The 27943-nt window shown below is 34.9% G+C and overlaps 1 protein-coding gene across 19 annotated transcripts; it reads left to right on the forward strand.

Moving 5' to 3' along the window:
• Positions 1-1417: 1417 nt before the first annotated feature.
• SAC9 (sacI homology domain-containing protein / WW domain-containing protein) lies at positions 1418-27858 on the forward strand. 19 transcript variants are annotated; one of them, XM_088220630.1, is made up of 17 exons: positions 1418-1589; positions 1728-1765; positions 1895-1975; positions 2512-2563; positions 2897-3118; positions 3235-3833; positions 8275-8407; positions 16176-17383; positions 17650-17757; positions 17869-18039; positions 19259-19501; positions 20432-20869; positions 21779-22615; positions 23205-23402; positions 25547-26005; positions 26110-26340; positions 27305-27858. In XM_088220630.1, coding segments are annotated over exons 5-17 (4908 nt in total). In that variant the 5' UTR covers positions 1418-1589; positions 1728-1765; positions 1895-1975; positions 2512-2563; positions 2897-3117; the 3' UTR covers positions 27587-27858. The 19 variants fall into 19 exon arrangements, with proteins under 19 accessions (XP_088076756.1, XP_088076752.1, XP_088076759.1 ...); XM_088220626.1 differs by having other exon boundaries at positions 1418-1613; positions 2512-3118; XM_088220633.1 differs by lacking the exon at positions 2512-2563 and having other exon boundaries at positions 1418-1613.
• The last annotated feature ends 85 nt before the right edge of the window (positions 27859-27943 follow it).

The raw sequence follows: 27943 nt of genomic DNA on the forward strand, positions 1-27943 counted from the left end.
GCCTACCAAGCGGATGACGCGCACACAAGGCGCATGGAGCCGCGCCCATCTACATGTGATGGGTCGTATGCACAGACCGTGCCTCGCACCCCCGCATATGGGACGTGCGCACAGTGCGCACATCCTGCGCTGGCGGGATCCTTTCCGTTAGTGTTCCTGCGAGATTTTCTCTCTTTTTCTCTGTTTTTTTTTAATTTATTTAAATAATAAATAATATATAATTTTTTATACGATAAAATAAAATAATTAATTTTATTTAATCAAATAAAATACAAAGTATGATATTTATCTAAAAAATTAAAAATATGAAATATTAAAGAGTTTTAAACGATCTTATACTCTGAATAAATAGAGATTCACATTACAAATTAAACGTAAAGATTTTCAGGGTGTTATAACTACCAACTGCAAGCTCGTTGTATGTGGTATTTTAATATCTTAACATGCCATAAAAGTTTAATCATACATATAAAAAAAAATAGAGATAAATTATGGCATTGTCGCGCATGGAACTTCAACAAAGTTCCTAACAAAAATCCTCAAATAAGGTAAGCTAAGAACTAAATGCTCACTTATGTACATTAGTAATTCAAATACAATTAAGATATGATAATTATAAATTTTGTTGGGCTAATATATTTTGAAATAGTGAATATAAAATTGGTCTAAAGTCATATGTATGAACTATGTGGTATAAGCATATATGAGTAAGTATTTGATTGATTCAGCTTTAAAAATTTTCAATATACTACACAGTTAAACTAATCATAAAAAGTGATCTAATCAAATTTGAGAAAAAAATAAAGTAAAAAAATTAATTTTTTTAATAATTTGAAGAAAAAATGTAAAAACATAAAAATAAAAATAACTTATTTACCATAGGAGCTTGCTAATAAACATACACCAACTAGCCAAATATTAAGAATATAAATCAAAACTTATGTTTTATTTAAACAATGTTATTTTATATGATAACTACATGAGATCACATTTTTATTGATAGTTTAATTAAAATTTATATTAATCAATAAAGTTTATAAAATTATACAATAATATTAATAAAAATATGATGAAATATTAACATCTATTCGTTATAAATTTAATTTGTTACATAAAATATTTAGTCAAAATTAATTAATCATATTTATATAATGTTTTAACAAGTAATTATATAATATAGTATTTTTTAACCATCCAAGCGAGTCTTGAATTGATCGTCCACCAAATTTTACAAATTTAATACCACCCTAAATGTATTTGTTTTGCTAATCGTTTTTATTATATTTTAGACAGAAAAAATTCCATAATTTTTGCATACTGTTTGATTTTTTTCAACATAAATTATGGTACTAAAAATTATATATATTTAAAATTCGTACCTATTCATTTTGAATTGATGTATCAAAATCATTACATGTCATCATTACGTCATGGCCGGGTCTGAGTAAAATTTACAAAACTTCATCGGCTCTCCCGATCTCCCCTTTCTTCTCGCCGTCTTTCCGACCACAACCAAAGATTAGAATCTGCGGAAGAAGCAGACGATGAAGAAAATGACACTGAGGACGAAGCTCCATTAGTACTTTTTAGTAATTTTCTATCACTACCTGAGGGTATTTCGGTCTCTTTACTCCACTGCTTCTTGTTTATATCTTCCTCTTCTGCACGCCTATCCATGTCTGTCTTCGAGTAAATTAATGTTCGCTTTTCTTTTCGTTCTCTTATAGATCCAATAAGGACTGCGATTATGTTCTGAATAATCCAGGTAAAATTCACAAAATTCACAAATATAATCTTCGTCACGCGTTGTTGATTGCTGCAGACAATTATACTCTTTGCCTTCGATATTCTCATATTACTTCAATTTTCCTTCCTCTCCCTCTCCGTCTCTCAGTCTTTCTCTCAAGGACTTAATGATCGCTGCCTTTCACATCACAACTTTCTGCTTAAGTTTGTTTATCCCCTGTCGACGCGAGTACGTATGTTATGCATACGTTAGATCGTATATTTCGTGAATCTTGAGTTTCCTGGTTGTTGTTTAATTGTTTAACTTATCATCTATCTTTTGATTCGTTATTCTTCTTTCTCGAAGTGGAAATCGTGTAATTGGTGAAATAAGAGGTAATCTGCTTAATATTTTGTTCAAGACCACAGTAAAAGGAACATGAATTGAGATGTCTTTTTATGGCAGTCCAGCTCGGTTTCATGCATTCTCGTTTCAGAAGTAATTTTCGCTTTTTTTGTTGTTTGGAAACATAATCTGGCATCTGTATTAGATCCAAAGAACAAGAAAAGTGATTCGAGAATTGCCGTAGAAGGGCAGGTTCTCGCACAGTGTTAGGTTTGGATGGTTCTTTGATCTCATAACCCTGGTCAGATGGCATCCAAATAATTATAGATCTATTTTTTCAATTACCTTTGTATACAATATTTGGATGTCTTTGTATGATTATATGTTCGTAGTGATCATGCAAGTTTTCTTGACTCCATTGCTTAAATGCATTTGATCAGATTAGTGGCTTTCTTCACAGTCAGCTCAACCATCAGCTTATGGAATCATGCAGTTTGTGCTCTTCAATTCACTTTAAGTACAGTATATATTTTGCTGTAGCTAAAAGTTGAGACTGTAAATGTTGCCTGTATGTAGATGTACATCGTTGTATATTTGAGAATAATGATATTTTGATCGTCAATTGTATTACGAGGAGTGAGTCTGATAACTGGTAGAACCTTTGTGCATCCTACTTATCAAATAGCCAGGCATTTCATGAATTAGACAAGATCTTCAAAGTAGTGTTTAGAGAAATTACATAATGCACTAAATTCATTTAACCAATCAGATAATGCTTTCACGTGATTTTTCGGGTTCTTGAGAATTTGTTATTGCGGAAAGCAGGTCCTCCAAGTTAGTTCGCAGTACTATCTAGACATTTTGGGAACTTGCTGCACAAATTGTAAGCCTCATTGACAAATCTTTTAGTTAGACATGATGCTGTGACCATGGGGATGGTAGCTAATGTGGGAAAAGCAACCTGGACAGCCGTAAGATCGGTTGTGAATACAGAACCAAGAGAGATAGCAATACCATAATTTTCTCGTGGATATTTCTAAATAAAAAGTATGATTACATTTTCTTTTCATAATAAAGATAATATGTCTTTATATTTTGTGTTGAATGCTGTTTAGCCTATTTTATTGATATGTTGCTTTTTCTTTTTTGTCTTGTTCTTGTAGTGAGTGGTTTCAGAAACACCTCCATTGTTGTTGCTACATTAGATACTGGTGAAGTATATATAATTGCTACTTTGTCGTCTAGGACGGACACTCAGGTGGTGTACGTTGATCCAACAAGCGGAGCACTTTGCTATCATGGAAAGCCTGGTTTTGATGTTTTCAGATCTGAAAATGAAGCCTTTGATTACATTACAAATGGATCACGATGGGTGTGCAAGAGTACAGCGTCTGCTAAGGCAATACTGGGTTATGCTGCCTTGGGAAGCTTTGGGTTGCTCCTTCTTGCAACAAAGTTAACTGCTAGTATACCAAATTTACCTGGTGGAGGGTGTGTATGTACAGTGACAGAGAGCCAGTGGATCAAAATACCACTTCAAAATCCTCAGCCCCAAAGTAAAGGACAAGTAAAGAATGTTCAGGAATTAACAGAGATCGACATTGATGGGAAGCACTACTTCTGCGAGACAAGAGACATCACTCGACCTTTTCCGAGTCGCATGCCCTTGCAAAATCCCGATGAAGAGTTTGTTTGGAATCGATGGTTATCCATGCCTTTTGAAAACATTGGACTACAGCAACACTGTGTCACTCTTCTGCAGGTTTTGCTTCACACTCGGTATCTTCATTTTTATGCTCTTATCGCTTATGAGCATTTTTCATTCTTTGCTCATAGTTCTTTCTAAATATCTGCATTGCCATCTTTTCATTTGGATGGTACCCTATTAATCTGCTATAGCAGACTATGCATTTTAACCTATATCAGAATTACTTTTTCTTGGTTATATATCGTAGTGTACGTGTCTGTCTTGGTATAGCTTTATGCATTCACGGCAGTTATAAGTTTCAAGAAATTGCAAAATTATGTCCTATAATAGAAATGCTAAATTTGTTCTATATAATCATTTTCTGTAGAGTTAATTAAGTAGGTTTTATTGCTGTCACTGTCTTATCTAATTAGATTTTAGTCTTAGACGGCGTTTGGGTTTTTGCGTGAAAAGTAGGATGCTTTAAGTTACTTAAAGCAGATAAATTTTTATTTAAACAATAAGTAGTTACATGTTTGGATAAAACAAAATGTTGATTTTTAAAAAGTAATCAGTTATTCTTTTTTTTTTGTAAAAAATTTAATAAAGATGTCCTTGTTACAAATATTTTGTAATTACATTATTACATATACTGTTAATTTTTTTTGAAATAATATATACTGTTAATTTTAATTGGATATCAAGAGAATATGTAAGTAACTTAATTAAGGAAAAAATATAAGAACCTAAAAGATTAGGAATTAGATATCATTTTCTACTATCTTAAAGGTCATTTTCAAGAATCTAGTAAGTACCATATTTTTATGTTACCAAATGTTTAGACTGGACAAAGTGTTTAAAGCTGCTTGTAAGCAAGTAAAAAAAAAAAATTCAAATGCTCTCTTAATTTTCTTTTTCTTCTTCATAGGTATCTCTACACCTACATGTATTATTTCAACATAAGAAGGATAATATTTTAGTTTATTCTTCTAACATGGTAGCAAAGAAATCAGTTATAGAAGTTATAAAATTCTTCTAGTATGGTATTAGAGGAGTAAAGTTTTATAACATAGAAAACCCTCCTGGTTTTTCTCCACTACACTTCATCCGCCATGAAGAAAAGAACAGAAAATAACCCATATCACTCAAATTCCCTTCATAAAAAAATTGCCTATTCCCTCACAGAAACCTCTATCCCTAATCAATATCCACACTTTTTATTCACAAGCATCAAGGGAGTGTAAACCCATGTATAGAAGTATTTATATATTGGTTAACATGTCAATAAGGTCCCCATAATCTTCCAGTGAATAAAGAGGATGACCCAAAATCCTTCAGATCATCTTTAGGCTGAATATTAATTTATCTAAATCTGAGAAGGTGGTTAGCGGGGACAGGTTAAATGATGGTAGACTTGCCAGGGTGTTGGGGTGCAAAACTGCGAAGTTGCCGATTAAATATCTAGGTATCCCCATGGATTCAAAGCATAAGGATGAGAGTATCTGGGAACCAGTAATTCAATGTCTGAGAAAATATTGGCGGAGTGAAAGAGAAATTTGTTGTCGAAGGGGGGTATACTCATGCTCATCAAGATTACTCTTTCAAACCATCCCGTTTATTACTTGTCTATATTAACAATGCCAGTGAAGGTGGCAAGGAGGCTTTAATTTATCCAGTGTCGTTTTCTATGGGATGATGACGAGGGTGGAAGGAGATTTCACTTGCTGAAGTGGAGTGAAGTTACCCTATAAGAAGAGGAGGGGGGGGGGGGGGGGGGGTTGGGTTTAAGTGTGAGGTCTACGGTTGAGATGAACATGGCGCTCCAAGGGAAATAGTATTGGAGATACTAGAACAAGGAGAATTACCTATGGAGGATGGTGGAGGCAAGATGGGGGTCTTGGAGGGGGGAGGTGGGGAGACCATTTGGATTGGAGTTATAGAAGAAAATTTGGGAGAAGTCAGTTCCTTTAGGAGTCTGTCAAATGAAAGATGGGCAAAGAAACTAAGGTTCTATTTTGGCATGACATCTGGTTGGGAGAGGGTAGATTGAAGGACTAGTTCCTACAGATCTTTGCCATTGCTCATGTAAAGAACATAATGATTATGGACGCTTATGAGGATGATGATCTCAAGAGGGAGTGGACAGTTAATATGACGAGAAATCTCAATGATTGGGAGCTTGAGGATAAGCTTGTGTGGAAATTGAAGAAGAATGACTCTTTCATGGTGGAATCTTTGTACAACCACTTAATCAATATAGGTGCTATGGAGGGGCTGCCTCTTCCGGCCAAGTAGGCGTGGAAGACAAAAGTGTCACTTGGGATTGTTTTTTTTGTGTGGATGGCAGGTAGAGAATGCCTCATGACTATTGATAAGTTGATGAGGAGGGGCAGAATTTGGGTCAATAGATGCCAGCTGTGCAAAAATGCTACAGAATCTTGTAACCATATACTCCTTTAGTACTCGGTAATTTATGGTCTATGGTGTATGGCTTGCTTGGAATCAATTGAGTCATTTAGGGTCAGTTAGGGATGAAATCTGGGCTTGAGAGAGTTTATATAAAAGGAAAAATTTGCTAACCTAATCTATTTGACCATTTTTTTGGGTAATTTAGAAAAAGAGGAATAGTAGTGCTTTGATGGGGTGGAAAGGAAGACTTATAAATTAAGAGATAAGTGATTTCATTATTTTGGGTCCCCTTATTTGGGTCATGATATCATTAGGGTGGGGGATTTTTGGTATATTGTTGATACTTTGACAAACTTATAAATATTTCGTACATGGGATGTACCCCCTTGATACGATCGATTCTTTAATATGTTTTTTACAGTTTTTACTTTAAAAAAATGAAAGAACTGTTTTCTGAGTGGGCCCTCTTTAACCAGACATCATGTTAGAAACTATTCTTGTTGCTAATGTCAACCCTCAATATGATACAATCATGGAATTCATTCTTGCACGCGCATATTTTTTTTTCACATCCTCTTCCCCAGGGGTCTAGATGAGAGCCTGGTTTGTTATCCTCTACCCACGGTCCCAAACTTTACGTCCATTACCGTCCACCAGAGACTACCTTTTTTATTCATAAATCTCTAAAGCCACTTCATCTAAATAACCATATTCCCTCCAAAGATTTCAAACCCAAACCGCCTTTGATTACATAGACTTATTAACCTTATCCCACGCCATCATGTGATACTTTTTCCTGTCCTCTGTGTCACCCTATAAATATCTATATTGAACGGATTGTAGTCTCTTGACTACACTCACAAGGATTGTCAATAGGGACATATAATAGATGGGGATATTGGCCATCATTCTTCTTATAAGTGTGAGTCTCTCCCTTTTAGATTGAAAGTTTCCCTTCCATCCGATTAATCTCTTCTCAAATCTAGCCACCATAGGGTCCCACATCACCACATCTTTATATTTAACTCTCAATGGTATCTCCAAGTATTTGATCGGTAAATCCACACTTTTACACCCAATAATTCTTGCTAGCTTTGTAGCATCCCTCCCAACACCCAATCTCACCAATTCAGATTTGGCTAGATTGATATTGAGTCTGGAGATCGCTTGGAAACTGAACAAATGCATCTAAAGTTCAGCAAGACCCTCTCGGCGATTCACAAATAAACTAAGTGTCACCAGCAAAAAATAAATGAGTTACCTCTTCCTTGTGCTTGTCCTCTCCCACCTTTAGTCCCTTAAACATCTCCAATTTTTAATTCTTAAACAAACTTGAGAAAATCTTAGGTTTGATGCTCTTTTAGGCAGGAGTTTTATTTGTAAATTTGTGAACTGTTCGTCATATGAGCATATGGCATGAAAATGCATAATGATAGTTCCGTTGTATGAGGTAATTTGAACAGGTAGAATCACCATCATCAAGAAACTATTCCTACTGCAGTTTTGTCTGATCTCATAGACTCAATGTCTTTGAGGGATTTGTAGTTTTGTTTATTTGTGTATGGATGGCGTCCCTGATCTCATTGTATTTATCTTTCTTCTAACAAAAGGACACAATAATGTTGTGTTTTTTTATTTCTTTAGGGCGGGGGTGGCAGTCGGGTGGTTCTTTCCTTTATATCTATTCAAAGTTTTGAATTTTGTGTCTAACATACTTCATCAAATTGTAGTGGTCCATGGATGTCTTCATTTTAACTGTTTCTTAGATATTCTTTTCAAAGAAGTGCATGCTTCTGAAAGGCCTGTTCAAGATGTTCTGTTTTGAATGTGACATGTATTTCTCATGGATTTTTCATCCCAAGTGGATTTTCATAAGCACTGGTTGTTATCGAGTCTTGTCTTGCTTCTTTTTTGGTGAAGGAAAAGGAAAAATTATAAAAGTAGGTAACAATAGGAAGCCATCCATGTACATCACAAAAAACATAGTATAGAATATCCTGTTTTTTTCTAGCCCATTTCCATGATGATTCAGCAAATCATGTAGTATCATAATTTTAAATACAATATAACAATCTTTTGGTACTTTCTAACTGCTATTAGTTTGTAGGGGTTTGCAGAATGTCGAAGTTTTGGAAGCTCAGGTCAGTTAGAGGGAATTGTTGCTCTCACAGCCCGTCGTAGCAGGCTCCATCCTGGTACTCGATACTTGGCTAGGGGATTGAATTCATGTTTTAGCACAGGTAAGCTGATCTTTCAATATCTCTTGGAATCAAATTGATTTTCTCATCTAGGAACATTTGCCAGTAATTCTGGATCTGCAGGATGGAAGCTGGATTATGTTTGCTTGATCTTGTTCAAGCTTGTGGAGGTACTTTGATGACGTCTAAGTTAGACAAATAATCTAGAATTCAAAAGGTTACATTGGAATCCATCAGAAAAATCCGAAATTCCTGGAATCCACAAAGAAAATGATTGTTCATTGAAGAATAATGTAAAATTTAGTGAGAATTGAGTGTCTACTTTATAATTCATAGGGCTTATATATTTATAATGTCCTTAAACTATTACTAAAAGAACAATAATTATTAAAAAAAAGAAATCTAGTACTAGATTAATTAGTACATTTAATTAAATAAGAATAAATCATAGCAGATATAGAATATAAATCATAACTAACTAGGAAAATAATTAAAATAATGTTAAAATACTAGCCTGTTAGAAATATAAGTCTAAGACAAATGTTCACACTTTAGATAATAATAGTAGCAGTACTCATGTAATTGTTCTTTGCATCATTATCTCTAAAAGAAAACTCGTCCTAGAGTTTTAAAGTATTGAAGAATAAAGTACTGAAGAATTAAGAAACTCAATCGATGAACATCTAAAAAATTTTGTGGGAAACCTTGTAACTTGTTGCTTCTACAAGGAAAGACATTTGCCAACAATGACATAAAACCAAGAAGGGAGGAAAAACTCATAAAATTCCTAATTTTTTTCTCAATTTTCTTTTTGGATCAAATGTTAATAGCCTTATCTTCCCATGAAACATATTGATCAATCTCACAATTATCTTTACGATGAGCTTCATCGTCATTGAAAATCTATCTTTTCAACTTCTTTCTTGCTCCAAGACTTGTTACTCATGTGATTCGTTGATTTGCTTTCTATTGTTTTTTTAACTTGGTCTTTAACTCTGTTAGAATATTATAGAATATTTCCTAACATAATAGTATGATTATATTTTTAAGTATGTAAGCTTAATTAGAAAGAAAATTATTAGGGTAATTTATGTTGAACACCATATATGAATTTATCTACATGTATATATATCCTTCCTTTTGCTTCAATAAAACATAAGATATTCAGTAGTTCTTTCCCTAATTCTTACATGGTATCAGAGTTAGGGTTAGGGTTTTAGAAGTCAAATTTCATCATACCAAAAGAGGGTTAAACAACCCATTTCTAGCGTCGGAGGAAGTCGACCAGCGATCTCTGGCCAGTTTAGAGTGCGGCCATCATGGTGGTGTACGCAGGAGAAGCTGAAACGATGGTTTGCGCGGCAGAGTAAGGCTATGTGTGTTGGGTTTGTCAAAGAAATGTATTTCTCGACGGTTTGCTTTCCCATTCGAAGAAAGAAGCAATAAAGGGGTTTGGTCGATCGACTCTGTGCACGAAACCAGAAGGTTGAAGAAAGAAAAGGCGCGGCGGAGTAGATCGCGTGGCAGGAAGCGATTCTTTGCTCTCCAGCCCGATTTCGGTTGTCTTTGCGAGTGTCATTCCAGATTAGGGTCGCCATTGGAGTTATGTGGTGATTTCCGGCTGAAATGAGGCTGTTTGGTAGTTTCAGACGGCAGCGTGTGTAACTCCAGCGGCGGCGCGTGCAGGGGGGCAGATTTCCAGTGGTTGACAGTGAGGTTCTGGTAGGGTTGTTGATACCCGCACGTGGAGAGGTACTCTGTTTTCTCAAATTTTATGGTATATTTGTAGTGTTTTTGTTGTATCTCTAATAGTTGTATTTTAGTATTTTTGGGTGATAATTTGTGGATATTTTCGAATTAAAAATGAGTGATAACAAGTTTTCAGTGAGTGAGATAGTCCCGGCCATATCAAAGATCACTGAGTATAAATTAAATGACACAAATTATTAAGTGGAGCAAAACTATTAGGGTTTATCTACGCAGTATTGATAAAGATGATTATTTGACTCAAGACCCTCTCACTTATGGAACTAGATCAATCTGGTTAAGAGATGATGCACGGTTGTTTTTACAGATCAGAAATTCGATTGACAATGAGGTAATTAGCTTAATTAATCGCTATGAGTTTGTTAAAGAACTGATGGATTATTTAGAGTTTCTGTATACAGGCAAAAGAAATGTGTCCCGCATATATGATATTTGTAAAACTTTCTATTATGCTGAGGAGGCCAAATCTCTCACGACCTATTTTATGGAATTTAAAAAGACATATGAGGAGCTTAATGTACTTTTTCCATTCAGTGCTAATATCAAGGTACAACAAACACAGAGAGAACAGATGGCGATAATGAGTTTCTTGGTTGGTCTTCCAGCTCAATTTGAGACTGCTAAATCTCAAATCTTATATGGTTTCGAGATCACATCTCTTTAGGGAGTTTTCAGTAGAGTAGTACGTACAGAGACTACTACACCTAATCAGCATACTAATGTTCTTATTGCTAGAAGAGGAAGAAGAAATAATAACAGGGGAGGAAACTGAGCAATAGATAGTCGATATAATGATTCAAGTAATATTGTTTGTTATTACTGTCATGAGCAAGGACATACGAAACGATAATGTAAGAAATTACAGAATCAAAATCAGAGAACATAAATTGCGAATATTGCTACTGCTTACTCATCTTCTGAGAAAACTATTGTGGTTTTAGCTGACGAGTATGCAAGGTTCTCTTAGTTTCAAGAATCTTGGGAAGACCGCACACCAGCCATTATTTCTGTTGAATTAGGTAAAAGATGTCTTATCTCTTCATCAAACAAATAGGTGATTGATTCTGGTGCTACAAATCACATGACAGATAACTCTAATATCTTCTCTAACTTTCGATCACGCAGAGCACCATCTCCTGTAACTATTGCTGATGGGTCAACCTGTAGTATTGGGAGTTCTGAGACTATAAAATCAACTATCATCATTACCCTGACATATGTTTTAAGTATATTAAAACTTGCTTTCAATTTGATTTCTGTAAGTAAATTTATCAAAGATCTTAATTGTTATATCTCACTCTTTCCTGATCATTATATTTTTCAGAATCTTATGACGAAACAAATTATTGGTAAAGGACATATATCAGAAGGTCTCTACATTCTTGATAATTGGGTGCCTCGATCAGTTGTCTTCTCTAGTATTTTCTCTCCATTTGAAGTACATTATCAGTTGGAGTATCCATCTTTCACTGTGTTAAAGAAGTTGTGTCCTCAGTTTTATGATATATCTTCTTTAGATTGTGAGTCATGTCAGTTTGCAAAACATCATTGTAACTCGTCAAGTTCAAGAATTAATACACGAGTTGAGTCTGCTTTTGAATTAATTCACTATGATATTTTTGGGTCCATGTCCTATTATGTTTAAAACAGAGTTTAAGTATTTTGTTACTTTTATTGATGATTTTTTTCGAATGACTTGGATATAATTTATGAAAAATCATTTTGAAGCATTTGTTCATTTTTGTGCTTTTCATGCGGAAATCAAAAATCAATTTAATGTTTCTGTGCATGTGCTAAGAAGTGATAATGCTAAAAAATATATGTTAGACTCATTTCACAATTATATAACTCAACATGGAATTCTTCATCAGTTCTCTTGTATTGATACATCATCTCAAAATGGGGTTGTCGAGAGAGAACAAACATTTACCTGAGATTGCTCGAGTTCTCTTGTTTCAAACAAAAGTTCCTAAGCAATTTTGGATTGATGCTGTATCCACTGCCTATTTCCTGATTAATCGTCTACCATCTGCAGTATTTGACGGTGATATTCTTTACAATATTCTCTTTCCAAACAAGACATTGTTTCCAGTACAGCTGCGGATATTTGGTAATACTTGTTATGTTTAAGATGTTCAACCAAATATTACTAAGTTGGATCCCAAAATCTTGAAATGTATCTTTTTAAGATATTCTCGCCTGCAAAAGGGATATCGGTGTTACTCTTCAGATCTCAATAAATATCTAGTGTCAACAGGTGTAGTCTTTTCAGAGAGTATACCATTTTTCTCCTCACAATCCAGCTCTACAGATCAAGTGAAAGACGATGAGTGACTTATTTATAGATTTCATAACAGTACTTTTATAGAGCAACTAGATAATGGTATTTCTTTTGATGTGTCTTCTGAACAAACTAATGATGGTATGCCTCTACCTCAAGAACAACTGTTCATTATTCATGTTTATTCCATAAAACAACAAGCTAATAATACATATCCTGTGCCAACTTCTTCGTCATCCGATCCTTCCACCCACGATCTTGATCTTTCCATCAGTTTTCGTGAAGGTACACGTCAATACACCATTCCTCATTCTACTTATCCTATTGCTAACTTAATTTCATATGATCATTTGTCTCATTCGTCTAGCTCTTTAATTTTTTATATAGATTCTACTTCCATGCCCAAAACAGTTAAGAATGCTCCGAATCACCTTAGTTGGTGTAATGCTATGCTTGAGAAGATAAATGCTTTTGATGATAATCATATATGGGATCTGGTAAATTTGCCCAAAGAAAAAAAGGCTGTGGGGTGCAAATGAGTATATTTGCAGTCAAAGTGAATTCAGATGGTTCTGTGGTGAGACTTAAAGCTCGATTGGTAGCAAAAGATTATACTTAGACTTATAGGGTGGACTATTCTGATACATTCTCTCCAATGGCAAAACTTACCTCTGTTCGTTTATTCATATCTATTGCAGCTTCTAAAGACTAGCCCTTGCACCAGCTAAATATTAAAAATACTTTTCTTCATGGTGATCTCTTAGAAGAAGTGTATATGAAGTAACCACTTGAGTTTGTTGTTCAGGGAGAGTACGAAAAAGTTTGTCATTTAAAGAAATTTTTTTATAATCTGAAGCAGAGTTCCTGTGCGTGGTTTGACAAGTTTAATGAGGTAGTATGTGAATTCGGACTAAGGAATAACAAATGTAATCATTTAGTCTTTTATAAACAATCAACAACTGGTATTATACTTATTATTGTTTGTGTTGATAATATTGTGGTTACAGAAGATGATCATGTATGAATATTCTCTCTCAAGTCATTCCTGCATACCAAATTCAATACTAAAGACTTGGGACAATTAAACCATTTCTTAAGGGTTGAAGTAACAAGAAGGGAAGGGATTTTGTTATCTCAGAGGAAGTATGTACTTGATCTACTTGCAGAAACAAGAAAGTTGAGAGGTAAGCCATGCAATACGTCTATGGTACCAAATGTACATCTTACAAAAAATGATAGTGATCCCCTTGATGATCTAGAAAAATACAGACCTCTTGTTGGGAAATTGAATTATCTCATTGTGACTCGTCCATATATTACATATCCTGTCAGTATTGCTAGTCAATTTATATTTACACTTACAATTAAACATTGGGAGGTTCTGAAACAGATTCTGTACTACTTAAAAGGTACCCTGGGACTCGGTATAATGTTTAGAAATCATGAATGTACTCATATTGAATGTTTTACAGATGCTGATTGGGCTGGATCGAAAATTGATAGGAGGTCTACTACGGGTTACTGTGTTTTTGTTGGTGGGAATCTCGTATAATGAAAAAGTAAGAAACAAACAGTTGTATTTCGCTCAAACGCAGAGTCTGAATATATAGTTATGACTCAATCCGCATGTGAAGTCTTATGGATACATAATCTTTTAGAAGAAGTGGGTTTGAATCCCACATCTCATGCAAAACTTTGGTGCGATAATCAGGCTGCCATTCATATTGCCTCAAATCCTATATATCATGAAAGAACCAAACATATCGAGGTTGATTGTCATTTCGTTCGAAAAAAGATTCAGGAAAACTTTATATCTACTGGTTATGCGAATACAAGAGAACAACTTGGTGATATATTTACAAATTCTCTGAATGGAACACGGATTGAATATTTTCGAAACAAGCTGCGCATGATTAATATTTATGCTTTAACTTGAGGGGGAATGTTAGAATATTATAAAATTTTTTTTAACATAATAGTATAATTATATTTCCAAATATGTAAGCTTAATTAGTAAAAAAGTTATTTGGATAATTTATGTTGTTTATCATATATGAATCCGTCTACACGTATATATATCCTTACTTTTGTTTCAATAAAACATAAGAATATATTAAGTATTCATTTCCCTAATTCTTACACACTCCTTCATATAACTTTGAGTTCTTGTCATGAGTCATCATTTTGCTGGACCAGTTCAAAATTTCCCTTTCATATCTCCTCAAGTGCGAACTCTTTTTCAACTATCCAAGAAGTTGGCTAATTTATTTTAGAAATTTTGTAATTCTCGCAAAATAAGTTTCTTACCATCCCAAAGAACATAAATATTTCTTTTGCAACTGTGAAGGACATTTGTATAAATGACAAGATTTCATCTCACCACATTGTAACACACTTCATCTTCATAAGACTCTTCAATATAAAAAGGAAAATGAGAGAATGTAATTTAGCATTATAATCTGAGTATATGGTGCAAGAATTGGCCCAGTTGGTAATTGCAAGTAATCTAACAATGGTTTAGACACAATACTATCATATTGATATGAGTCCCAATGATAAGATCACATACCAATTCGATTTCAAAAAAAAAAAAGAAAAGATCACATACCAATTTGTTAACTTTGCCCTTAGAACAAATAATTGGATCATATTTTGAGAGAGAGAGTTTCTGAACAACACATGTAAAAGATTTCTTCCTTCAAGTACATTGCAACTGCACGCACTATGATATTTTTTGGTGATATGGGTCCAAATCGACTCGGTGGTTTCTCATCTTTTTCTTTTAACAGATTTTTTTTTTCTCAAAATAGGTGATAGGGGTGTGTTTGGTCGTAGAAGTGTGACACCAATGGATCAGGATACACCTAGGCTCTTATACCAACTAATGCAGAATAGACGCTGGATTATGTTTGCTTGATCTCATTTCAAGTTTAGGAGAGTTCTTTGCTAATGTCCAAAGGTAGATTTATCATACTTTTCTATTAAAAAAAGTCCAAAGTAGATGAATAACTTAGAATTTTGTAAGCTTTTACTAGAATCCACCATAAAAATAAGAAATTCTTGGAATCCACCAAAAATAAAATTATTTATTGGAAAATAGTATGAAACTTATTAAGAATTGAAAGTCTACTTTAGAACCCATAAGATTTACATATATATAGTGTTCATAATTCTGAAAGAACAATGATTTAAAAAAGGAAATGTAAAGTTAGAGTAATTAACACAATTCTCAAGTGCATAGGAAAAGAAATTAGAATTGAGCTGGCATAAATCATAGCTATTTAGAAATATAATCAAAATAATATTAAAATATTAACTTGTTTAGGAATATCAATCAAAGATATTTTATGTTGAACAGCCATGGATATCATGAAGTTGTGTTTTTTTTTTTAATGTAAAAAGTATAAAAAAGTATTATTAAATACAATCACCAAGGGGGTGCAAACCCATTTACATAATTATTTACATGTCAACTAAGATATCAATCAGTTTTCCTAAATCTTCCATGAAGTTGTGTGTTAGCTTCTAAATATTTGGGATGCAAGCTTAACAGTGCGATTATTCTTATTTATTTTTTTGAAATAATGAGTATTCTTATTTATTTGGGCTGAAGATGTCTGGTACAAGCAACTAATTTTTCTGCTTCATTTTTATATATTTCCTGTTTCTGTTATATTGTTGCATCACTATTTCCTTTTTTATTTATCTTGACTATTTGCTGTTTAAGGCAAATTCTTCTTAACTAAAAAATGCATATAACAGGGAATGAAGTAGAGTGTGAACAGCTTGTATGGATTCCTAAAAGTGCTGGTCAGAGTGTTCCTTTCAACACCTACATTTGGCGGCGTGGCACAATTCCAATATGGTGGGGTGCAGAACTGAAAATCATGGCTGCAGAAGCAGAAATTTATGTTGCAGATCGTGATCCATATAAAGGAAGCGTAGAGTACTATCAGAGATTAAATAAGCGATATGATGCTCGAAATTTAGATGTAGGCATTGCAGAAAATCAGAAGAAAAAGACTTTTGTTCCAATTGTGTGCATCAACTTACTTAGAAATGGTGAAGGAAAATCAGAATCCATTTTAGTTCAGCATTTTGAGGAATCATTGAACTATATCAGGTCGACTAGAAAACTGCAAAATACTCGAGTTCATTTAATAAATTATGACTGGCATGCCAGTACGAAATTAAAAGGCGAACAGCAAACAATTGAAGGATTGTGGAGACTTTTGAAGGCCCCTACTTTAGCAATAGGCATTTCTGAAGGGGACTATTTACCTTCACGACAACGACTTAAGGACTGCAAAGGGGAGGTCATATATAATGATCATATAGAGGGTGCCTTTTGCTTGAGATCACATCAAAATGGAGTAATACGTTTCAACTGTGCCGATTCTTTGGATCGAACCAATGCTGCTAGTTACTTTGGCTCCCTTCAAGTCTTTGTGGAGCAATGCAGGCGGCTAGGGATATCACTTGATAGTGATTTTGGATATGGTTATCAATCCATTACTAACTATGGTGGATATACTGCTCCCTTGCCACCAGGCTGGGAGAAAAGATCTGATACAGTGACAGGCAAAACATATTATATTGATCACAACACAAAGACAACAACATGGGTGCATCCATGTCCAGATAAGCCCTGGAAGAGATTTGATATGTCATTTGAAGAGTTCAAAAGATCAACAATTTTGTCACCTGTATGTCAGTTAGCAGATCTTTTTCTGCTTGCAGGTGATATCCATGCAACTCTTTATACTGGGTCTAAAGCTATGCACAGCCAAATTCTTAACATATTTAAAGAAGAGAGAGGAAAGTTCAAGCAGTTCCAAAATGTGACAATCACTGTTCAAAGAAGATACCAAAACGTAGTGTTTGACAGTTCGCGGCAAAAGCAGTTGCAGATGTTTCTTGGAATGAGGCTTTTCAAGCATCTTCCGTCAATTTCTGCTCATCCCCTTCATGTATGTTGTTATACGATTTCAATTTTCACTCAGCAATGATGATTCATTCTTCTCTTATCCAATGCTTTGTTCTTAGGCTTGACAGTCCCAAGAAATGATGCATTCTTTAATTAGCAAGTTTTCAACTTCTTGCATATATTGGTTTTTTTTTTCTCAGTGCATCAAGTATTCTTTCTGAATACATACGGCTCTCTCCACAAAGTAGCTGGCAGTTCAATATCGCATATAAATTGGTTGTTTAATATGTAAAATATTGGTTACTGCAGGTGCCTTCTCGACCATCGGGCTTCTTACTTAAGCCTGTGCCTAGCATGTTTCCAAGTTCGAATGATGGAGCAAGTCTTCTTAGTTTCAAGAGAAAAGACTTAATTTGGGTACAGATCATTCTCTTCTGTACATATGGACACTCTATTGCAGCTGAGAAAGTCAGCATGGCTTAATTATTCTTTAACATCTTATAATCCAGCCTTTTACATGTTTCTCAGGTTTGTCCACAAGCTGCTGATGTGATTGAGCTCTTTATCTATCTCGGGGAGCCTTGTCATGTCTGTCAGCTTCTTCTGTCAGTAGCTCACGGTGCAGATGATTCAACTTATCCATCAACCATTGATGTGAGGACTGGACGCCACATCGATGGACTGAAACTTGTCGTCGAGGTATGCATTATCTCTTCTTTGCATCTTGCTTCTCAAAACTTCAAGTAACAGTTGTACCTAAGGTGGAGGGATTTTCTTATGTGATATTCTTTGATCTCTCGACCATTAGTCTAATTTTTTCTTTTCCTTATCATATTGGGATTCTCCCCCGAAAAGAAACTATTTGTTACATCCGTGTACTGGACTATCATGTTCTTTTTCAAAATATCTGGAAGATCACCAAGCTCTCTAGCAGACAGAGCCAGGTTGATCAACCATGATTATAGATAATATATCTAGTTGCTCTTTTTAGGAACTTATTAGCTGTCTTTAATCCCATTAGAGGATGTTTTCTTTTCACCTCACAAGCTCTTTCACTTCTCTCCAACCAATAGGCCCAAAAAATTTGAAGTGGGTGTTTCTTTATAGTAACAGTTGCATATGCACAAGAAGTTTTTGTTTTCCATTCATATTTAACTGTAAGTTGACTATTTGAGTTCTACCACCAAACTAAAATTAGAAGAGGAAATAAGACAGTATATGTAGGGATATTATGATATTTAAGGCTATATTTGGAACAGATCCATAAATGTTCAACTTGGAGAGACTGTAATTACATTAAGATGATAAAACAATCAAGTTCATACGGAATTTGTTACATGCATTCTAAATTCCACTTAGACAAAATTTGGAATATATTGTTCCAATTCAAGTACTATATATACGGGCAGGACCCCCTTAGTCCTTATGAATATAATTCATATCTTTATTTAGAAGAAAGAATATTGCTCCAATTGCACATAGAATTTGATATGAACTCAATTTTTATTATTTAGGTAAAACTCTCATCTTATAGTTAAACTAATTGTAAACTTAGAAATGATTTTTTTTTTAATACACAAATTTTGGATTTATTCCAAACACAGCCAAATCTTTTGTTCTTTTAATGGAAAAAGCAAAAATATTAGAATGATAGGAAAGAAAAATTTATCTGGGGAGAGCTAGAAGTCCACTGGATCAAAGAAAAAATACCCAAAAAAAGAGGAATGGCAGAAATAAAAATCAATATAAGACAGTCGACCAATATCTTTGCAAAATAGACAAAGAGATATCCTTTCAAAGCCTACATGCCTTAGCCCAAAGAGGGCAAAAAGCATCCATTTATTTCAAAGAAAAGATTATGAGACTATGGTCCTTAAAATGCCTAATGTTACTAAGTCTATTTTGCTTCTGTTGACAGGGTGCTTCTATACCTCAGTGTGCAAATGGGACAAATCTTTTGATACCTTTAGCAGGGGCAATTAGCGCAGAGGATCTTGCTGTTACTGGAGCTGGTGCACGTCTTCATGATCAAGATACATCAGCTCTTTCATTGTTGTATGATTTTGAAGAACTAGAGGGAGACTTAGACTTCCTCACACGTGTGGTGGCAATCACATTCTATCCTGCCATTTCCGGAAGAAGCCCAATGACGCTTGGTGAGGTAAAAAAAAGCTTTTGAAAGATGCTACTTGATGTTTAAATAGCCTTGCCCTTAAATAAGCATATATCCCGTAGGTCCATGGCTACAGGGCCTTGTGGAGTCCTGGGTTCAACACCTGTAGGTGACACTGTGCTCTTTGCTTAATGAGAATGAAAGGCATACATCCATGAATTTGTAATTTTCATATGCATGATGATTAAGTGGTTAATTATAGTAAACATCTTCCATAGATGTGAATGGAAAACTGAAAAGAGGATTATGTTATACATGGCGATTTAAGGATTAAAATATTAGGATTAAAAAGCAAGAGGTGGCATGTAGATGGTTATCAACTTTACAATATTTATCAACAGTAATTTGTATTAGTTTAGGGGCACCTTTTATCAATCTGCTATTGAAGATTTCAACTTTGCAACATTTCTTTCCCTCTCACATGTTAACTGGGTGTGGAACCTCCTTAAAATCCTTTTATTTATTAAGTACCTGACATCTGATCAGGTTTCCAACTAGATAAGGCCAAAAGTTTGGTTCATTTTATGCCTGTTCTTCTGCGATTAAGAAGTTACCTTTATTTCCTTGTTTTAGTGAGTGTCAGGTAATAGTTTCATTTTTTAGTACATCACTAATGCTGTTCGTTCAAAAAATTCCAAGATGTAAGCCATGTCTCTCTTCTTTTCCAGTCCTGTCTAATTTCTTTGTAGACCCATCTGCAGTTACTCTATTGTTTTCATGCTTTCCTGTGCTTAATTTATAATTGGTAGGTAGTATGTTTACAACCTTTGCATGCATCTATTCTAGGAAAAGAAAAGCACTTTTGTATTTTCTCCACCGTCATTTCTTGGAGTTTCTCCAACTTTCTAAGTTGGGGACTTGGTATGGTCATCGCTTTAGTCTCTGGTGGATGATGATACATGGTGAATTTTGTCACAGGTAGAGGTACTTGGAGTTTCTCTTCCTTGGAAGCGAGTATTTACTAATGAAGGCTCTGGTGCAAGATTAACTGAACGTGCCAAAGGTTCAAAACGAGAAACCAAGTCTTCCTCATCTGGTTCAGACATCAATCCGTTTATTGCTGCCTCGTTTTTGAATGAAACTGGGTCATCATCAGTGCAACAAAGGGCTTCCACCAATAACTTGGTTGATCTTTTGACCGGGGAAAACATCCATTCTGAATCGGTTCCTCAACCAATAGAGGCCAGTGTTCCATATGATGGTGGTGACCCGCTTGATTTCTTGGACCAAGCTGTTGTTCAATATCATAATGCTGAAACTGATCATAGATCCTTTTCACCACAAGATGGAAAGCATACAGATAGCAGTTCCCAGCAGTATACAAACTGTCTAAAGTACCTCACTGGCTCACATACGGTACGTTAGTCCCAATTATTCCCCTCATAAAGTGGACTTAAAATATCTTTCCAGAAGATAGAGTTGACAAGCATAATTGTCTATGCGCTATAAAGTGCCCTATATGCTTTTTTTTCCCTTCTTTTCTTGCTCTTTTAGCCTTGCTTCTGGTATCATGATTCTAGTGTAGCTGGTAGTTGCGTTTAGTTTTTCATTATCATTTGTCATAAGAGCCAAACATATGCCACTAAACCACTATATGACAAAAGGTGAATTATGAAATCTTATCTTGAAAGGAAGCATAAATATTGGATATACATGGTGCATATGTGAAGCTGGTTGTCTACTATTAGGTTGGCTATATGTATCATTATGCCTAACCTGAATGCGAACTCATGAAAAAGTTTTAACAGGGCATATCACTTTTACTCTTTATTCTTTCTTGTAATAAAGTAAATTATCAATGCCTCTAGGTGTTCCTTTCATTATTTTAAGGGGAAAAAGAATGAATACATTGTCTTGTAATAGTTTTTCTTGGCAGAGTTGAATGTGCATCTCTATCTAATAAGGTGAAAACATGAAATGAGAGAGGAAGTGATAGAACAAGAGACTGAGGTTAGCTCATAGTCCAAAATCAGTATATTACTGTTTAACTGAGTTGCTAATATCATCTAAATTCCAGTCCAAAATCATTATTTCACTGTTTAATTGAGTTGCTAATATCACCTAAATTAAGTGCTTCAGATGCTATACCATATGAAAATTAGGTCCTGTTTAATGGGATTCTCCTTTTTGTTTATTATTTCTAATCACATAATTAGCAGGTGATTTATTGTTTATATTTCTGCTTTTGTTATGAAAGACATCCTTTTTCGCTCTTAAAACTGGTGGACGCTAAAATGACCCGTATTCTTCACATCAATTATGCAGGAAAGACGATTAGACTTTGACAAAGCTATGAAACTGGAAATTGAACGTCTGCGGATAAATCTTTCTGCAGCTGAAAGAGATAGAGTTTTGTTATCAGTTGGAACCGATCCTGCCACTATTAATCCAAATGCTTTGCTTGATGAATCATACATAGGAAGATTGTGCCGAGCTGCTAATGTCCTTGCAGTTCTAGGGCAAGCGTCACTTGAAGATAAAATTGCTGGTGCTATTGGTCTTGGGAATATTGATGATACTGCAATTGATTTCTGGAACATTACTGGAATTGGGGAGAGCTGTTTAGGTGGAATGTGTCAGGTGCGTGCAGAGAGTAAGGAAAATAAATTAGGATCCTCCATGGGGTCCTCCGCAGGAGACTCGGAAGCTATTTTTTTGTGCTCTCAATGTGAGAGAAAAGTTTGTAAAGTGTGTTGTGCTGGTAGAGGAGCTCTTTTGCTTGCAAATAACCCCAGGGAGGTGACCAGTTATAATGGCTTATCGAGTCAGAGTGGATCAAATCATGGCAGCCAAGTTGATTTCTCGGCAAATCTTTCTATTGCATGGGATAATGTTATTTGTAAACAGTGTTGCCATGAGACTGTACTTGATGCGTTGATGGTGGACTATATCAGGGTCTTGATTAGTTTGCGGAGAAGTATGCGTGCTGAAAATGCTGCACATAAAGCTCTCTACCAGCTTATGGATACTCCCTTGGGGGATAGCATTCCTGAAAGGAATCAATGTTTGGACGGGCAATGTGTGGCTAATGTCATACAGCAGCAAGTACTTCATGGAGAGGAATCACTTGCTGAATTTCCATTTGGAAGCTTCTTGCATTCGGTAGATTATCTGCTTGCTTTAACTTTCGGATTTTGAGCTTGCCATTTATGAGATGTTATCATGTTATCTTCATTTATACTGAAATAAGTTGCTTATTTGTGTGGATTTCCAGACGACCAGATTTATTAGTCTGTTCATTAGAATATGCATATTTTGGGTATTAATTTTGTTACAAAAAAGTCTTGTACTTACCATTATGCTGACGTTCTGACGTGGTAGATTGACAGCCGCCACAAAGCTTAGTCAGTTATCAGTGTTAATCTTATACATATTTTCTCAGTCTATTCTCTTAGATGAATTACAGTAAACCTAAACTATACATTTAATTAGTATTATGTAATTATTACTTACGAAGAGGCTTTAGTTGAAACCAACGTTAGAAGTGATAGATAGGTGGTCAAACAAAAGATTGTGTGCATATGTTTATTGTTTGGAGATCTTTTTCAAAAATCATTTTTTGATGTGGGATTGGAATTCACTGGGAAAGCACGCGTTATACTTTTTTCACAAAGAATGAATCAATCAGCTAAGAAAAATTGGTAGTCTCCCATAAGGTTTATCTGATGCAACTTGTGTGTGACAATTGTAGGTTGAAACAGCACCAGATTCAGCACCATTCTTGTCATTGCTTGCTCCACTGGATTTTGGACCACGACACTCATATTGGAAAGCACCTTCTTGCACCAACTCTGCCGACCTTGCTATTGTTCTTGGTAACCTTTCAGACGTCAGTGGTGTCATCTTGCTTGTCAGTCCATGTGGTTATTCTGAGACTGATGCTCCTACAGTAAGTCCCATCTGTTCTTGAATTCTATTTCCTTGCTTTTGGTGATAACTGGTAGAGGTTGACTTTTTCTATAATCGACCCTATGTCTCTATGAAGTTGCTTGTACCATTAGATAAATACAAAATCTTTAATTATTGATTATCTATTGCCCATCAAACAATTGAAAAACATTGATTTTTGAAGCATTAGGCGACAAGCCCTTAGCCATGCCATTTTTGCTCTTGATGATTCTTGGTATTCAACTTTATTTGAGATCCTTACTAGTTAATATTAACCCTCAGTGTTCATATAATTAGCCTTTGTTTTAATAGGACTCATAATTAGTGCTAAAAGATCAAGTGGAGTGACTGATTATATTAAATATTAAATGGTGGAAAATGGCCTAACTTATTATGTAATAAATATTCTTACACAATCATTCAAAATTCAACTTTATTTGAGGTCCCTTACTAGTCGGTACAAACTCTCAATGTTCATAATAATTATTAGCAACAGGAATCGTATAAATTTCAAAAGGTTGAAACACGTGCATTCTACTACAAAATTTGGTATTCATTTGCAAATTCACATTTTTATGTTTAGAATATGGATTTGTAAATGAACTCCACCAGTCTTGTTTGTCTGAATTAGCCTTATGCTACAATCTTTGGTATCTGGTTGGGACAGACGTGAAATGTGGAAAGGATCCATGTGACACTAGTACCTTTTGCAATGCTATATTTTAACATTCAAGCAAAGTACACTTTTATTCTCGGTGGTTATAAAACTTTATAATTTCTCTTGTGAGAGTTTAACACCTCGTGATTTGTCTTTTTCTTATTTAATTTTACCTATAACTACTAATTTTTTGAGGACATTCGAAGACATATGCACGTGTTCAGCCTTCCAAATGTGATACTATCAAAGTTAAGACTAAACAAATCAAAATAAAGAAAAAATTGAAAATATAAGAGAATAGCTTATAGAACTCATGTTTTTATATAAAATGACAAAAAAGCAATCCACCTAGTAGTAATATGTTGTAAAGAAACCACAGAATTTGTTTGCAATTGGACCAGACCACAGGTGTTGAAATCATAATTAGCCTCTTATGTTATATTTTTATCATTACTTCTAGCATGTATTTTGTATTTGAATCACTTCCTCATGACACTTTCTTAATGATAAATGGTTTGTCTCACCATGACCTTTTCTTGAAATGAAGATTTAGTCAGCTCTTGTTACTCTTGTATGCAGATTGAGCACATGTTGAATTTTATGCTACAAGGTTGCAAATATAGATTAGAAATTATATTATCACTAATGGGCCTATTATAGATTTATTTTGAGAAGAGAGACAAGTATACATATATGTTAGATTGAAAGGTGTAAAATTTAGGGAAGTTCATAAGTAGCAGAAACCTCCTTTGTTGCAAAACAATACGCACTTCCTTAGATTACTGAATCACTTGAATTAAATTGGAGGAAATGAAAAATGTGACAAACCATAATGCTGGTAGTTGGTAACCTTGCGCGCCAGAGACAAGTGCAGGGCACATGTTTCTGGAACCATTTGTCATTTTCCCAGAGATTTTTTTTTCCAAGCACAATATGAACTTCGATGTCCTACAATTCTCTTGGTTGTACGTTGACTTGTGTCTGATTCTTTTTTTATGATCTTGAATTAAGTTTCTCTTCTCTTACAAAAAACCAGTTTCTTGAAAAAATTAATTCCCTCATATTGGTTGTAAAAGAAAATATTTGTTTAATAATACATTACAGCTTATCATGGTTGCCATATTATATTGAAATAAATTGCTTTGCCTTCAACATTAAGTTTTCAATTTCCATGCTAAATATAATGTTTGTATTAAAAAATGTGTAGTGGTTAAAAATAAAAACAACATTTCGAGAATGGCAGTTAACATATGGTACGACTTTGAAAAGGAAATGTCTAAACTAATGATATATTTTTTAATGTCATTTTGTAAACTTGATTTTTAAATCAACAACTACATAGATTTTTATTTACAAACATACAAGTCTAAACAAATAAAACTTAAAGCAGCTTTCTACAACTAGCAAGGCTAACATTTCTTTTTGACAATATACTGAACAGTACTTCTCTATATGCTTTTATTTGACTAATTCTTTGCAATTTTAAGGTGCAAATCTGGGCCAGCAATAAAATAAATAGGGAAGAAAGGACGTGCTTGGGGAAATGGGATGTCCAGACCTTGCTTAGATCTTCCTCAGAGTTGTATGGGCCAGAAAAATTGGGCAGAGAAGGCCAAGTGCCTAGGCATCTAAAATTTTCCTTCAAAAATCCTGTTAGATGCCGTATTATTTGGATGACGCTGCGTCTTCAGCGACTGGGATCGAGTTCTGTTAACTTTGACAAGGACTTCAATCTCTTGTCTCTGGATGAGAACCCTTTTGCAGAAGTAAACCGCCGTGCCTCATTTGGAGGAACAGTTGAATGTGAGCCATGCCTTCATGCTAGACGAATTTTGGTTGTTGGAAGCCCTGTGAAAAAGGATCTGGGGATTGTTTCACCACAAGGCACTGACCAGATCAATTTGAGAAATTGGTTAGAGAGAGCTCCTCAATTGAATAGATTCAAGGTCTAACTAATTCATCCGTGGCTGTTCATTCATATCTCCTGTTTGTTCAGTTTTCTAATTCAACACCATGTTTACTGAAACTTCTAATGCTCTCTTCCTTTCAGGTTCCAATTGAGGCTGAGAGGCTAATGGAGAATGATCTTGTCTTGGAACAGTATCTGCCGCCCTCTTCACCTTTGCTTGTTGGATTTCGTTTAGATGCTTTCAGTGCAATAAAGCCCCGAGTTGCACATTCACCTTCTTCAGATGCGGATGTCTGGTGTACATCAAAAACTCTTTTAGAGGATAGATATATCTCTCCAGCAGTGTTATATGTACAAGTATCTATGCTCCAGGTAGATGTCAGACCTTTCCTTCTTTTGTTGTTAGATAAGTTTGTTTTTCAGCCTGGCACTAAAGCCAGTGTTGAAGCCTAAAAATACACTTTGATAGAAGTGAATAGGGTAAAAAAGGGGGTGGGATGGACATTGGGTAATCTATCATTTGATATTTAAGGACATGAAAAAGGAATTCAAGTGGGTAGAGGAGGGAGTTTGTTTCTTCCTGTTGGTGTGGTTTGGAAAATGGGGGGAGAGGTGACATTTGATTTTATTCTCCTAGTCCATGTTTTGGCTTGCTTGCCTTGACTTTTCCAGCTTGCAGGAAAGGCTCTTCATGACCTTCTTTACACATGGTCTTTCTCCTGCTTCTTTTATTCAGTTTTCCTACTGCTGGAAAGAGTCTTAAGTTGCTTGCACATTTTGAACAAGAAAATCTTCCTGTTGGAAGATAATAATGAATTAATAACCAATAGTTTGTTTAGTTGTTGAATGTCACTAATTTAATACCTGAAAAGTTCAGGGAAGTAAACAATCATTCATTTCAAGTATATATTTGCCCAGTTTCTGCACTAATGGAAGCTAGGCTTTCAAAGAAAACAGTCATTGGAGAAACATCACATGTGATCATTCGGTAGTGCTTGGAGAACAACCATACCTTTCGAGCATTGTCAATTATAAAGTTGTGGTTTTTTCCCGACATGGAGGAGTTATTCACGAAGTTTATATTATCAAGTAAAATTTTAAGTTATCCAACAAAGAAAAGGGTTATAAATCTGTCATCTTGCTGGTTTTATGGAGTTGACGAGTCCCCAATATTTTTTGCCATAATTGTTTTCTATCAATTGCTCCTAATGCATATTCCTTTTGCCTTTTCATTTCACTTTGTGTTGCATGTACTTCAATGTCTAATTGCTACAGCTGTAATGAAAGTCTTGTCCAAGTGTGTGATTTCAATCTCCTTGAACTGATACCTTTGCAGGAAACGCATAAAATGGTGACAATTGCAGAATACCGATTGCCGGAGGCCAAGCCCGGTACTCCAATGTACTTCGACTTCCCTAGAGAGATACAAACGCGTAGGATTTTATTTAGACTGCTCGGGGATGTGGCCGCATTTGCTGATGACCCAGCAGAACAGGATGACTCAGGTTTCAGAGCTGGTCCATTGGCAACAGGATTGTCTCTGTCAAACAGGATTAAGTTGTACTATCTTGCCGAGCCTCATGAGTTGGGAAAATGGGCTAGCCTCTCAGCTGTGTGAATTTACACTTCTCCAATTGATTTTGGTTTGCCAATATTTTTTGTCTTACCATTTTGCTTTTTTTTTTTTTTTTTTTTTTTTTACTTTGTATAATATTGTAATGTAACAATATTATTTAAAATTTATTCGTGTAGCCACATCGACCTTTGTAGGACAGGAGCAGGCCATCAACTACTTCATATCGATTTTGGGAAGGTAACTGTGAGATGTAAATTTTTGTTTTACTTTATAGACAAATGAATGTGAAGAGCCTGCATTTATGTTTGAAATTATTCTAAACTGTGTTGTTGGATTAAAAGTCTATTCAATTCTTAGATGTTGTACTTGATATAAAATTTAGCTGTAATTTATATATTT

This window comes from Carica papaya, chromosome 5, assembly GCF_054855325.1.
Source record: "Carica papaya isolate Zhongbai chromosome 5, ASM5485532v1, whole genome shotgun sequence".
Taxonomy (NCBI): Eukaryota; Viridiplantae; Streptophyta; class Magnoliopsida; order Brassicales; family Caricaceae; genus Carica; species Carica papaya.